The 14,390-nt window shown below is 41.5% G+C and overlaps 1 protein-coding gene across 12 annotated transcripts in view; it reads left to right on the top strand.

The window, feature by feature from the left end:
* Window positions 1–14,390, top strand: part of unc13bb (unc-13 homolog Bb (C. elegans)) — a 640,614-nt gene that overhangs the window by 279,768 nt on the left and 346,456 nt on the right. For all 12 annotated transcript variants that reach the window (XM_087989458.1, XM_087989459.1, XM_087989467.1 and 9 more), the window contains one exon: window positions 1,901–2,018. In XM_087989458.1, the coding sequence (XP_087845584.1) occupies window positions 1,901–2,018 (118 nt within the window). The remainder of the gene's footprint in view (window positions 1–1,900; window positions 2,019–14,390) is intronic.

Here is a 14,390-nt window from a genome sequence, read left to right as displayed (position 1 = left end):
ATGAGGAGAAACTTCTTCACCCAGAGAGTGGTGGGTGTATGGAATGCTCTGCCCCAGAGGGCAGTGGAGGCCCAGTCTCTGGATTCATTTAAGAAAGAGTTGGATAGAGCTCTCAAGGATAGTGGAATTAAGGGTTATGGAGATAAGGCAGGAACAGGATACTGATTAAGGATGGTCCGCCATGATCATAGTGAATGGTGGTGCAGGCTCGAAGGGCAGAATGGCCTACTCCTGCACCTATTGTCTATTGTCTGTTGGTGGCTTCTAGGATGTTAGCGGGAGATCCAGTGATGGAATGTTAAGAGTTGGTGATTATATTGTCTCATATTACAACTGAAAATGATTGAAGCTAAGATACTAGCCAGAGGAGCTCCTGCATTGATGTCCTAGAGCTGAGATGATGACCTCCAATCAGCAGAACCATTTTCCCTTGTTCAACTGAATTTCTCCAGTTTCCAGCATCTGCAAAACTAGCTTAAACCCCACCAACTGCACTCACAAACCTCCCTGCAAGGCTGTTGGTCCTGTTCTGAAAATGTGTTGCTGGAAAAGCACAGCAGGTCAGGCAGCATCCAGGGAACAGGAGAATCGACGTTTTGGGCATAAGCCCTTCTTCAGGAATGAGGAAAGTTTGTCCAGCAGGCTAAGATAAAAGGTAGGGAGGAGGGACTTGGGGGAGGGGCGTTGGAAATGCGATAGGTGGAAAGAGGTCAAGGTGAGGGTAATAGGTCAGACTGGGGTGGGGGTGGAGAGGTCAGGAAGAAGATTGCAGGTTAGGAAGGGGGTGCTGAATTCGATGGATTTGACTGAGACTTGGTGGGGGGAGGGGAAATGAGGAAACTGGTGAAATCCGAGTTCATCCCTTGTGGTTGGAGGGTTCCTAGGCGGAAGGTGAGGCGTTCTTCCTCCAACTGTCGTGGTCTGGCGATGGAGGAGTCTAAAGACCTGCATATCCTTGGTGGAGTGGGAGGGGGAGTTAAAGTGTTAAGCCACAGGGTGGTTGGGTTGGTTGGTCTGGGTGTCCCAGAGGTGTTCTCTGAAATGCTCCGCGTAGGCGGCCTGTCTCCCCAATATAGAGGAGGCCACCTCGGGTGCAGAGGATGCAATAGATGATGTGTGTGGAGGTGCAGGTGAATCTGTGGCGGATATGGAAGTTTCCTTTGGGGCCTTGGAGGGAGGTGAGGGGGGAGGTATGGGCACAAGTCTTGCACCTCCTGCGGTTGCAGGGGAAGGTGCCGGGAGTGGAGGTTGGGTTGGTGGGGGGGTGTGGATCTGACGAGGGAGTCATGGAGGGAGTGGTCTTTACGGAATGCTGATAGGGGAGGGGAGGGAAATATATCCTTGGTGGTGGGGTCCGTTTGGAGGTGGCGGAAATGACGGCGGATGATGCGCTGTACATGGAGATTGGTGGGGTGGTAGGTGAGGACCAGTGGGGTTCTGTCCTGGTGGCGGTTGGAGGGGCGGGGCTCAAGGGCGGAGGAGCGGGAAGTGGAAGAGATGTGGTGGAGGGCATCGTTGACCACGTCGGGGGGGAAATTGCGGTCCTTGAAGAAAGAGGCCATCTGGGTTGTATGTTTTTGGAACTGGTCCTCCTGGGAGCAGATGCGGCGGAGACGAAGGAATTGGGAGAATGGGATGGCGTTTTTACAGGGGGCAGGGTGGGAGGAGGTGTAGTCCAGGTAGCTGTGGGAGTCGGTCGGTCGGTCCCACAGCTACCTGGACTACACCTCCTCCCACCCTGCCCCCTGTAAAAACGCCATCCCATTCTCCCAATTCCTTCGTCTCCGCCACATCTGCTCCCAGGAGGACCAGATTCTGGATTCTGACAGTAGTCTATGGTTCTTTGTGAAGAACATGGCATAATTTTGTAATTAAACAGTGCAATAATTTTGTTTTACAGCGAGATTAGCCGTTTGGAACTTGGGTTGATTGTTGAGGTCTGGAACAAAGGACTAATTTGGGATACAATGGTGGGCAATGTGTGGATACCACTGAAGTGCATTCGACAATCTGATGAGGTAAGAGGTCTTAAAAGTCATTTCAAATTCATTTTTATCTTGTATTTAGGAAATATCTTGGGAAAGAGGAATAAAAGTTATTTCTAAGTTCAGAAAGCATATGGTGTTTTGGCTTTCATTAACAGGGGGATTGGGTTTAAGAGTCGTGAGATCTTGTTGCAGCTCTATAAAACGACCGCACTTGGAATACTGCGTCCAGTTCTGGTCGCCCTATTATAGGAAAGATGTGGATGCTTTGGAGAGGATTCAGAGGAGGTTTACCAGGATGCTGCCTGGACTGGAGGGCTTATCTTATGAAGAGAGGTTGACTGAGCTCGGACTTTTTCATTGGGGAAAAGGAGGAGGAGAGGGGACCTAATTGAGGTATACAAGATAATGAGAGGCATAGATAGAGTCGATAGCCAGAAACTATTTCCCAGGGCAGAAATGGCTAACATGAGGGGTCATAGTTTTAAGCTGGTTGGAGGAACGTATAGAGGGGATGTCAGAGGCGGGTACTTTACACAGAATTGTGAGAGCATGGAATGCGTTGCCAGCAGCATTGTGGAAGCAAGGTCATTGGGGACATTTAAGAGACTGCTGGACATGCATATGGTCACAGAAATTTGCAGGGTGCACACATGAGGATCAATGGTCAGCACAACATTGTGGGCTGAAGGGCCTGTTCTGTGTTGTATTGTTCTATGTTTTATAAACAGATTATATGATCTTCTAAACCACTGAATAACATACTCTTCATTGTCTTTTTATTGGGACTTAACAACACTCTTGTTAATTTTATATTGGGTTATATACATTTATAGCAGTTAAATGAAGTATGTTACCAAGCTTTATGACCGACAACCCAATTGAGGATATATTTCATTGAACACATTGTTTATACTCTTTTTTTAATTCTTTACTTGCTTCCATTCAAATTAAATATATCTGCATGAGACATGTTGCACCTGGCACCTTTTAGATACGTGATGTGAAAATCTTTCTGACTTGAGTTGTAATTTTCCTTCCTTATTGCATTGTTCCTGTTTTAACAACTGCAGTTTTCCCAACTATTCAACTGTTTATTTTATCGAAATAAAATTACATCTCAGATGATCGTTACAAAAGCACAAAGTTCATTAATTCTATACAGTTTAGAATGGATGAATTGAAATGGAAGTGCTGTAGCTATGTAATTAGCACAGAGAAGGGCCTCTTACCAGACTGTCCATACCCAGCTGCGTCTCAATTCTTTCTGCAGGTAGTGGGTGTGGCTCCTACACCCCCCTCATCAGTTTGCAGACTATTTCATCTGAAGGGAGAGTATCAAGCTTGGAAATTACACTACTGCCGCTATGACAAATGTGGTTGAGGATTTGGTAAACCGATCAGGGAAATTACAGCTCAGAGTACTTATGAGATCAGAGTTAGGAGAGTGAAAGCCATAAAATGGTCAGTGGTCCTAATTCAGCTGGAGAACTAGAGAGGGTAAATCTTGGCTTTGACTACATTAGAATTTCCAATTATTCAGGTGGATCCCAGAATCTCTAAAGTTGATTTTAGAGTTGCAAGTTAGTTAATCTAAAATCTATCAGACATTTCAATTAACCTCCATTTCCGTTGCATTGGAGCTTAGAATTTTTAAAAGATTCAGTCATGGGGTATGGGCACCTCTGGCTGGGCCAGCTTTTATTGCCCATCCCTAATTGATAAGAGAGCAATTAAGAGTGAATCACATTGCCATGAGTCTGGAATCACATGTACACCAGACTAGGTAAAGACGACTACAGATTTTATTCCTAAAGGATATTAGTGATCCAGATAGGTTTTTCTGACATTGACAATGATTTTGCAGTCATAGAGATGGAGAGCATGGAAACAGACCCTTCAGTCCAACTCGACCATGCCCCAGACATGCCCCTCGTCCCATTTGCCAGCATTTGGCCCATATCCCTCGAAGCCTTTCATATTCATATACCTATCCAGATGCCTTTTAAATGTTACAATTGTACTAGCCTCCACAACTTCCTCTGGCAGCTCATTCCATACATGTACCACCCTTTGCATGAAAACGTTGCCTCTTGGGTCCCTTTTATTTTTCCCCTCTCACCCTGTACCTATGCCCTATAGTTCTGGACTCCCCCACCCCAGGGAAAAGATCTTATCTATTTATTCTATCCATGCCCCGCATGATTTTATAAACCTCGAAAAGGTCACCCCTCAGACTCCAATACTCTAGGGAAAATAGCCCAGCCTATTCAGCCTCTCCACATAGTTCAAACCCTCCAATCCTGGCAATATCTGTGTAACTCTTTTCTGAAGCCTTTCAAGTTTCACAATATCTTTCCAATAGGAAGGAGACCAGAATTACATGCAATATTCCAGAAGTGGCTTAACCAATGTCCTGTACAGCTGCAACATGACCTCCCAACTCCTATACTCAGTGCTCTGACTGATAAAGGAAAGCATGCCAACTGCCTTATTCACTATCCTACCTACCTGTGACTCTATTTTCAAGGAGTTATGAACCTGCAATCCAAGGTCTCTTTGTTCAGTAACACTCTGCAGGTCCTTACCTTTAAGTGTATAAGTCCTGCTCTGAATTGCTTTTCCAAAACGCAACACCTCACATTTATCTAAATTAAACTCCAACTGCCACTCCTCAGCCCATTGGCCCATCTGATCAAGATCCTGTTGTACTCTGAGGTAACCTCCTTCGCTGTCAGACCTCCAATTTTGGTCAATGATATGGAGGAGTTGGTGTTGACTGGGGTGGACAAAGTCAAAACTCACACAACACCAGTTTATCATCCAACAGGTTTATTCAGAAACACAAGCTTTCAGAGCGCTACTCCTTTCTCAGGTACAGAGGAACCTCGATTATCCAAACGAGATGGGCAGGCACTATTTTGTTAGGATGATTGATTATTTGGTTTGATTCATGCCTCTCCTCTTAAAAGATGAAAGACTTAACGACAATCGAGGTTTGTTAAATATAACATTTTATTTCCATGACACAGTAATCTTTTGGTAAAGATTCTGTGTTTTATAGTCCTACTCGACAACCGACTGAAGAAGGAGTGGAGCTCTGAAAGCTAGTGCTTCCAAATAAAACTGTTAGACTATAACTTGGTGTTTGTGATTTTTAACTTGGTCCAATTTTAGTGTCATCTGCAAACTTACTGACTATGCCTCCTATGTTCATATCAAAGTCATTTATGTAGATGATGAAAAGTAGTCCACCCACCACTGATCCTTTATTTGATTCTTAATACTATATTCTCTATTGAATTTAAATTTTACCATCTGCCATGGCAGGCTTTGAATCAGGGTCCCCAGAACATTTGCAGAGTTCCTGGACAAATAGTTTAGCGATAATACCATTAGGTCAATGCCTCTGCATTCTGGGAAATTATTTGCAAGATGTCTTTCAAGACACCATGTGGGTTAAAAGTGAAAGCTCCTAAATTAGTGGGTGCAAGCAGATGGAGCTGGGGACTGCAGCATGGCTGTCGGCCCAAAGTAAAATCAAAGTTATTCCTGAGGTGTCCGCAGTCATGAAGTGCTTAAGGAATGTGATGAACGGCTGTTTTCTGGAAGCTTGTGGAAGGGTCCCGACCAGAGCAAAACTGAGGAAAATCAAAATGAGTTCCTGAGAGCTGTGGCCCTTTGGTTTGGTCCCAGGAAGTGAAGAAACCTTTGAAACAGCCAAAGACTAAGGGGAAGCCATAAAAAAAAAGAGCTCAATTGAGAATTTTAATTTAAAGTACATGTGATTGTGATATATTCACCTAAAATCATGTTTATTTGTTAGTGCTTGTTTGTTGTATTTATTGGCATGTTAAATTAGTTTACTTTATCAGTGGAATCTTGTGTAACTTCTTTCAGTTGATCATCAGATTGAATATTTCGTTAAATATTAAGTCTCTGACAACATTGCAACAACATATTTGTTTCAATTTTAAAGACTGCATTTTATGTAGGATTCATCTAGGCATTGGAAAGTTAAGAACGCAAGCAAGAGCAGATGTGGAAACATTGTTGGGTACAGTGCAAAAAGAAAACCATTTGCACAGTTGTTTTGCCTTTCTTTTGTTCAAGCAATACACTTCTCGCTATCTCTCCATTGCCCTTAATACTTTGTTCTATATCAAATAATTATCCAGTTTTCCCTTTTAACATGTCATGTCCTTGCCTCAATCCCTCTCCTTGCATGAAAACCCACTACAGCTAAAAATTTCACATTGCCCTTATTATTTGAGACATTTTAAATTAGTAAATTCTTGTCATTGGCTCGACATCTAGAGGAAATTGTAATTTCATTTTTGTTCTATAACCATATTTACTTATTGTGACAACTCTTGTTTTTTTAAGCTATTCTTGTTGAATGTAAACAGTTTCATTGGCTCAAATATCTTCGCCAAAGTACAGTTTGATATTCCTGGTATCATTCTCACAAACTTAAGTTTCTCAAAGTCTTTAAAATACCTTCACTGCCCAGATATGGAGATGCTGGTGTTGGACTGAGGTGTACAAAGTTAAAAGTCACACAACACCAGGTTATAGTCCGACAGGTTGAATTGGAAACACTAGCTTTCCGAGCGCTGCACAACACAGCCACCTGATGAAGGAGCAGCGCTCCGAAAGCTAGTGCTTCCAATTAAACCTGTTGGACTGTAACCTGGTGTTGTGTGATATTTAACTTCACTGCCCAGATGTGACCAAAGCTATCTAGAGTACTATGTGTCCTCTCATATTTGGTACAATTTGAACATTACTTAACTTTTGTATTTGCTGTCCCTATTCTTAAAACCTAGTATGCTGTTGACCTTTCTTTAGTTGGTTTGTTTACCTAAATTTGCACTTGCAGAGAGATGTCAGCTTAACCCGATTCCCACTAACCTGCTGATCAACCAACTGTCCCACCTGGTCTCCATGTTATAGATATTCTGATAAAGATATTCTCTCTGTTCTTCAAATGTGTTGACATCACCTCTCTTTAAAAATATTTTCCCACCTCTATGTCATCAGTAATCTCAAACTCTGCAATGTGGCCATATTTCATCATTGCAGTCAGGAATCTTACAATCACTTTGGAGCATGCCTGGATGAGAACCTGGTGTTTTGCATGTTTCTCAGAATTGTTGATGCTGGTAAGGGCATCGGCAAGAACGTTCATGTGCACCATGATGCTTGTAGGGGAACAGGAAAGGTTAGCACCGTTGCTAAGGATGGTGCTGATCCAGTGCAGATTACTGTTGGGTGATGCTGCAGACATCTTAACACTTGGTTAACATGGCAAAAGAGGCAATTTCTTCCTTAAAATCATCAGAAATGTTCCACTGTCTAAGAGTGTGGTGCTGGAAAAGAACAGTTGCTATTTTGTTTTGTTATGTTTTTTAAATTGTGCTGTTTTCCGATCTAACTTGTCTACATGTATAGATAACATGGTCCTACTAATAACCGTTGTGTACATAACTTCTAAATAAGCAACAGGGTTTGCCCCTTTATTAACTGTCTATGAACCGAATTTCTACCAAACACTCTTGAAGATCTTTTCGTATGTCTTCCAATTATCCATATACACTTCAATGTTGCATCTGCTTGTTCATTTGAATAATTCTGAAAAATCACAATTCCGTTGGTGAAATATCAGTTGTCTTTCCATACATCCAAGCATTACTAAATATTCTCTCATTTTTGCCTTGACTTAATGATCCTAGAGGTTTGCTTGCCACTTTTGTTTTTATTTTTGCCCCGTTCAGTTTGCCTTCTTCTGGATGGAAATTTTATACTGGTAGCTTTCCAGTCCCACTGCACAATGCTTCTTCAGATTTGTTGGTTGAAAAACAGCAAAATTATCAATGTTTACTGTCAATGATTTGTGAAGCTTAGAAATCTTTGGACTTCACACCCATACAGCAAAATTCAAAAGTTCAAACTAATTTCAGTATTCCCAATTCCTCCGCAGGTTGCACTGTTCAAGTCCTTACTGGCAGAAAACAAGTTAAAATCACTAAATTGTGCTGAGTTTCACATTTTGTATCTTCTCTTTGTAAAAATCCCTCCAAAATGTTATGCCTTATTCAACGAAGTGTAACAAAATATTTAAAATGTATAATGCCGTAATTATTTCTGAACAATCTGTCTGGCTCTGAAAACTAATTTTGTATTTCAGGAGTGTAAAATCTATTCATTCCATGATTTTAAAAAATGCCTGTAGATTTTTAAAGTATGTTTATATTTCAGTTTTTACCTTCATTCTAATCTTAATCTTTATTTTGTTTTATATCATGTAAATGAATGCTTTTCTACATTAGTTACTTTACTCTGCTAATTGCTTTGTAAAGAAAAAAGATTAATTTCCGAGTATTGAAGTAAGGTTGGCCCTTAATAAATTTATTACTTTTAATATGTCTTCAGCATTCACTCAAATCACACGACAGTGAATGAATTTTTTTTATAAAAGAAAAAAACAAGGTAAATTATCTAAAATCTGAATTTAATTATGTTGGATCCGATGAGATTTAGTGCTGATAGATTTGTGCAATTCCCTTTTGCCCCTGTGCGATCATTTGAAGGAATTAATTCAAAGTGGCTAAACTTTGATTAATTATAAGAGTACCCTTTTAATTCAATTCTCCTATGTTATCATTGGCATCCTTCTATCATCTATGATGATGGCCAGTTTTTTAAAATTCATTCATGAAACATGGGTGTTGCTGGTTGGCCAGCATTTATTATTATGGCTCGCTGCTTTTGAGAAGGCAGTTCATCACCACCTTCAGATGGGAAGTTGAGGATAAGTACGTAAGAGACAGGAGCAGGAGAAGACCAGTATGGCTTATCAAACCTGCTCTGCTATTCAGTACGATCATGGTTGCTCTTGTCACTGACCCATCTGTTCCCTTCATCACTTGGTTTCCTGAGATACCAAAAATATATCTATCTCAGCTTGATTCAGTAATGTGTATCCACAACCCCCTCAGAAATGTGAAAAGACTCAATCGTTTAGTCAAGTAACTTTTCCTCTTCTCAGTTTTGAATGATTGCCCCTTCTTTTAAAACTGTGCCCCCTTGAGAGGCAGGGAAAACAATCTCTCTACCTCCACTGTGTCAAGCTGCTTAGTTATCTTCAGTACTCATTTATGGTAGCGAGACTACATTCAGAACTCATTTATGGGCTTAATTTACTTCGGCTCTCATATTGGGACAACCCCCTCACCTCAGAGGTCAATCTAATGAACCTTCTCTCTCCTGTCTGCAATGCAGTTATTTTCTTTTTTTATCTGGAAGAATCATGTCAGAAGCACATGATACCAGGTTATAAGCCAAGAGGTTTTTGAAATCACAAGCTTTTGGAGTGCTGCTGCTTCGTCATGTGAAGTGGAGAGAAGTGCACACGCACAGAATTCATAGGCAGAGAGTTCATTGCAAGATAATTTTGGGTTGTGGTCTGTAGTCCTTTCGGGATCTTCTCTGCTTTCTTGTATTTTTGCAGAAACTTGATTTCTGTGTCGTTAAGTGCGTTCTTTTTGGAGATCTTGTCCACTTTGGGCTAGCAGTTTTTGGTGTCAGTGGTAGCCATGATGAATCATAGAATCCTAGCAGTGCAGACAAAGTCCATTTGGCCCAGTTAAGATTGCACTGAACTCCAAAGTGTGTCTCACCTAGACCCACCCCATCCATGTAACTCCATGTTTACCACAGCTAAACCATCTAGCCCACATGTCTTTTGGTCTGTGGGAGGAAACCGGAGCCCCCAGCACAAACCTACACTGGGCGAATGACTGTGTGGAGTTTTGCACAATTATCTGAGGTTGGATAAAATCATTATATTTTCTATTTGACAGTCTACATGTAATTTTAGAACAGTTTAGTTGTTCTGTGGTCAACATTATTAATATTTCCTTTTTGAAATATTCTGTGCTTACTTAATGAATCAATTTAATTTCCCCAGCTCTTATGGGATTTGAACTCTTTCTTCAAGATCATTAATCCAATAACATAACCACTATGTACTGTGCAGTGATTCAGAACACAATGGAACAATGGCAAAAGGGCCAGAAAATAAATTTTACTTGGCATAGTTTTAGCAATTTTAACATTTTTACTGTGTGGAGTTGAAGCAATGTATGAGTCACACTAATTATAAGGAGGTGTGTTTCTCCAATTAGGTGTGGCACCAGTACACTTCACACCCGTAGTTCTCTGAAACAGCTGCAGGATATTTGCTTAATATTATAAAGAGGATTTAATTACATTCTGCATTTTGGCAGGAACAAACTGAGAACTGGGTACCATGCATGTGAATAGAGAATTATTTTTAGACAGGGTAGTTCTCGCCAGAGATGTAAGTCTTCTGAAATAAATAAGGAATTTGTGTTGCCACTATAATTTAGCCTGGTCTGAAAAAGGTATAATTAGATTGTCAGACAAAATGAGCTGATCATCTGATAATTTCAGAAATTAAGGAGTCTAACCAGAGTACCCTCTGCTGGTAATAACTAAAATAACAGCCCAATGAACCAAGGCACATCACATAACATTGTAAAAAGGGATGAAAATGTGTTGCTGGAAAAGCGCAGCAGGTCAGGCAGCATCCAAGGAACAGGAGAATCGACGTTTCGGGCATAAACCCTTCTTCAGGAAGAAGGGCTTATGCCCGAAACGTCGGTTCTCCTGTTCCTTGGATGCTGCCTGACCTTCTGCGCTTTTCCAGCAACACATTTTCAGCTCTGATCTCCAGCATCTGCAGCCCTCACTTTCTCTCAAAGACTGTAAAAAGGGATCCTATTTTACACAAATTTGGAACAATTTGCCTGTTGGGTAATTTGAATCCTTTTAGTAATGTTGTATATTTGTCATCAGCAATTGTTTGAGGGTGACTCCTACTTAGTGTTGAGAGTTTTTATCATGGGTCTTCATGTTCCTGAACAGCTGATTATGCATGTCTTTGGGGCACATGGGTCAAGACATCCCATGGAGTCATGAGATCCAAAATATGGGATTTTACTTCATTTTCGTTCCTTCTGTGGCACTGCTATGCCCCATAAGGAAGATGTTGGAATTCAAACTGTGAGGCAGCAAAATTAACAGATTTTTGCCTTTTTGAGCAATTGTAGCAAGTTCCTCCTCACATGATCTATCATTTGAAGATAGCTGCAGTGTCATTGTCCACTCTGCACTGATTTGCAAATCATTCTTCTTTAAATGTGTTCGCAGTAGACTTGGCGTATTCTTAAAAATTGTCAACGCTAAACTCATAGCAGCCCACACCTAGTCAGCCTGGTACTCCACTTCTGTCAAAAGATGATCATTGACTGGGCTGTCCGGCAGTGGATTAGCTGTGCCAGATCAGTCTTCTACCAAACACCAAGTTTTTGACAACGAAGACCTCCAAAAGTTCGGCAAGTCTAATTATACAAAATGGTCTGGTCACCACACTTGCACTCCACTTACAGCAGGTCTGTGCATGAATGACATGTAAAGAGCCAAGAGAAATTCTATCAGCCATGCCTCCACTGCATTGCCTGGATTCAGTGCAAAGATCATCAAACAAAAGCGAGTGGCCTCTTGAAGCGAGTTCTCAAGAATCAGGCAAACTCCTTCAAAGTTTTTTTCAGTGGATTGGAGACTGTCCAGTTGGCAAAAAAAACGCCTTCACCATTGTCAGGTCCACTTCTCTCAACTTTAAAATGGTTTTTGTTTCAGAGGAGGACAAAGAAAACACTTCAAAGCTGCTCATTAAAGTGATAGCATTAACTGTATTCACCCATTCTCAAATACAGTCTCCACGCTTTGATGACTATTTGTCGATGGTTCATGCTGACTTGAATATTTTTCATTCACGGCACATAGATATCCCTGACTGGGTGAGGATTGATTGCCCATTCCTAATTGCTCTTGGTAAGGTGGTGGTAAGCTGCCTTCTTGAACTGCTACAGTTTGTGTGGTGTAAGTAAATCTGCTGTGATGTGAGGGTGGGAGTTCTCAGATTAAGACTCAGTGTCAGGACAGGAACAGTATATATTTCCGAGTCAGGATGGAATGTGATTTGGAAGGAACGTGCAGATGGTGGTGTTCCTATGCATCTGCTGTCTATGATTTTCTAGATGGCAGAGACTAGGAATTTGAAATATACTGTCAGAGGAATCTTGTTGCATTACTGCAGTGCATTGTGTTGATAGCACATACTGCTGCTACTTTGTGTGGCGAAGGGCAGAAATGTTAGAGGTGGTGGAGGGGTGCTAGTCGAGTGATCTGCTTTGTCTTGGATGATATCCAATTTCTTGAGCATAAAGTCCTACAATTGTACAGCACGGAAACAGACCCTTCAGTCAAACTTGTCCATGCTGACCAGGTATACTAAATTAATTTACTCCCACTTGCCAACATTTGGCCTGTATCTATCTAAACACTTCCTATTTATGTTCCTATCTAAATGCCTTTTAAATGTTGTAATTCTACCAGCCTCCACCACTTTTTCTGGCAGCTCATTCCATACGTGCACCACAGTCTGTGTGAAAAAGCTGCCCCTTAGGTCTCTTAAATCATTCCCCTCTCGCCTTAAACCTACGCCATCTAGTTTTTGGGCTCCCCTACCTTGGGGCAAAAAAAACCTTCGGTATTCACCCTACCCATGCTCCAATTAATTCTGTAAACTTCTATAGGTCACCACTCTGCTTCTGATACTGCAGGGAAAATAGCCTTTACCTGTTCAGCCTCTCTCTAAAACTCAAACTGTCTAACCTCAGCAATATCCTTGTACATCTTCTCTGCACACTTTCAAGTTTATCAACGTTTCCTATAATAGGGAGACCTGAATTGAACACAGTATTCCAAAAGTAGCCTAACTAATTCCCTGTAGAGCCACAACGTGACTTCTCAACTCCTCAAAGCACTGACCAATAAAGGCATGTGTACCAAGTGTGTTTTTCGCTACCTGTGACTCCACCTTCAAGGAACTATGAACCTGCACCCCAAGGTCTCTTTATTCAGCAACACTCCATAGGACCTTACCATTAAGTGAATAAGTCCTGCTCTGATTTGCCTGCCCAAAATGCAACACCTCACATTTCTCTAAATCAAATTGTCTCTGCTGCTCCTCGGCCTATCGGCCCATCTGATCAATGTTCCGTTCTTCACTGTGCATGACACCACCAATTTTGGTATCATCTGCAAATTTACTAACCATTACTCTTCGATTCACATCCAAAAGAGCTGCACTCATCCAAGCACGTAGGGAGTGTTCTCTTCTGATTTCTACATTATAGATGGTGGAAAGCACTGGGGAAAAGGGAGATGAGAGATTTAAGGATATTTAAGAATTAACCAGATACAGTCTGACCTTCTTGTGTAGCCATGTATTTATATGGCTAGTTTAATTCAGTTTCTGGTCAATGGTAACCCACAGGATGCTCTAAGTGGGAGATTCAGTGATACTAATACCACTGAGTATTAAGGGTCAATTTAATCTCTGCAAGCACTATCTGGTTGCCTCTCCAACCGATACTGTAATGTACAGACATGTGGTGCAACAGTTCCTCAGTCCTGCTGAGGATACGGTTAAGTGGATATTTCTCTCTTGTGGGTTTCTTTGACTCCTGTTACAGAACTTTCTAGCAGCTATGTTATTTAGGAGTTGGCCAGCTTTGCCAGTTACTGCCATTCTTACAATGGGCACTCAACTCCTCTACCAAGAGTATATTCTGTGCTATTGCAACCCTTGGAGTACTGATGCATCAGCCAAGGGGAATCGTAAATCGGGGGATGTCTCCTTGCCATGTTTGACCTGATGCCATAAGATTTCACAGAATATGGAGTCAATGATGATTCCCAGCCCATTTCCTTACAGACCATATACTGCTGTGTGAACACCTCTGCTGCATCAGTCATGCATTTAGAACATGACATCAGGAGGAACGATAGTAGCGGTGTCTGGGACATTTTCAATGAGATGTACTTCTGAGTGTATGACCACTTCTGAATCTCTCACAATCAGCATCCTATGGGTTACCCTTGACCAGAAAATAAACTAGACTAGTCATATAATTAAATGACCATGCAAGAAGGTTTGACACAAGGAATTTTGCATCACTCACCTCCCTTCACCACAGTGCCTTCCACCATCTACAATATAGAAGTCAGGAGAGAATACTTCCCATGTGTCTGGATGAGTGCAATTCTTCTGATGTCAATGTCTGAGGAATGGTCAGGCTATTATTTCACTCGTCTATGGGAAGCTTTTCAAATTTTATAGCAAGTGATCAGATACTGCAAAGGAGGACATTGCAGGAGTAACAGGGATGCATTTGCCTTTGCTATTTCTGATCCAAAGGTCAAGATGGTACTTCTGCTTTTGTCCTTTCTTTAGACTTGCTGCTAGTTTGT

Source organism: Chiloscyllium plagiosum, unplaced genomic scaffold (genome assembly GCF_037043375.1).
Source record: "Chiloscyllium plagiosum isolate Xiang-an unplaced genomic scaffold, Cpla_swu_hap1 HiC_scaffold_1, whole genome shotgun sequence".
Taxonomy (NCBI): Eukaryota; Metazoa; Chordata; class Chondrichthyes; order Orectolobiformes; family Hemiscylliidae; genus Chiloscyllium; species Chiloscyllium plagiosum.
Note: the sequence above shows the minus strand (reverse complement) of the source record. Positions and strands in the feature narration are given on the sequence as shown.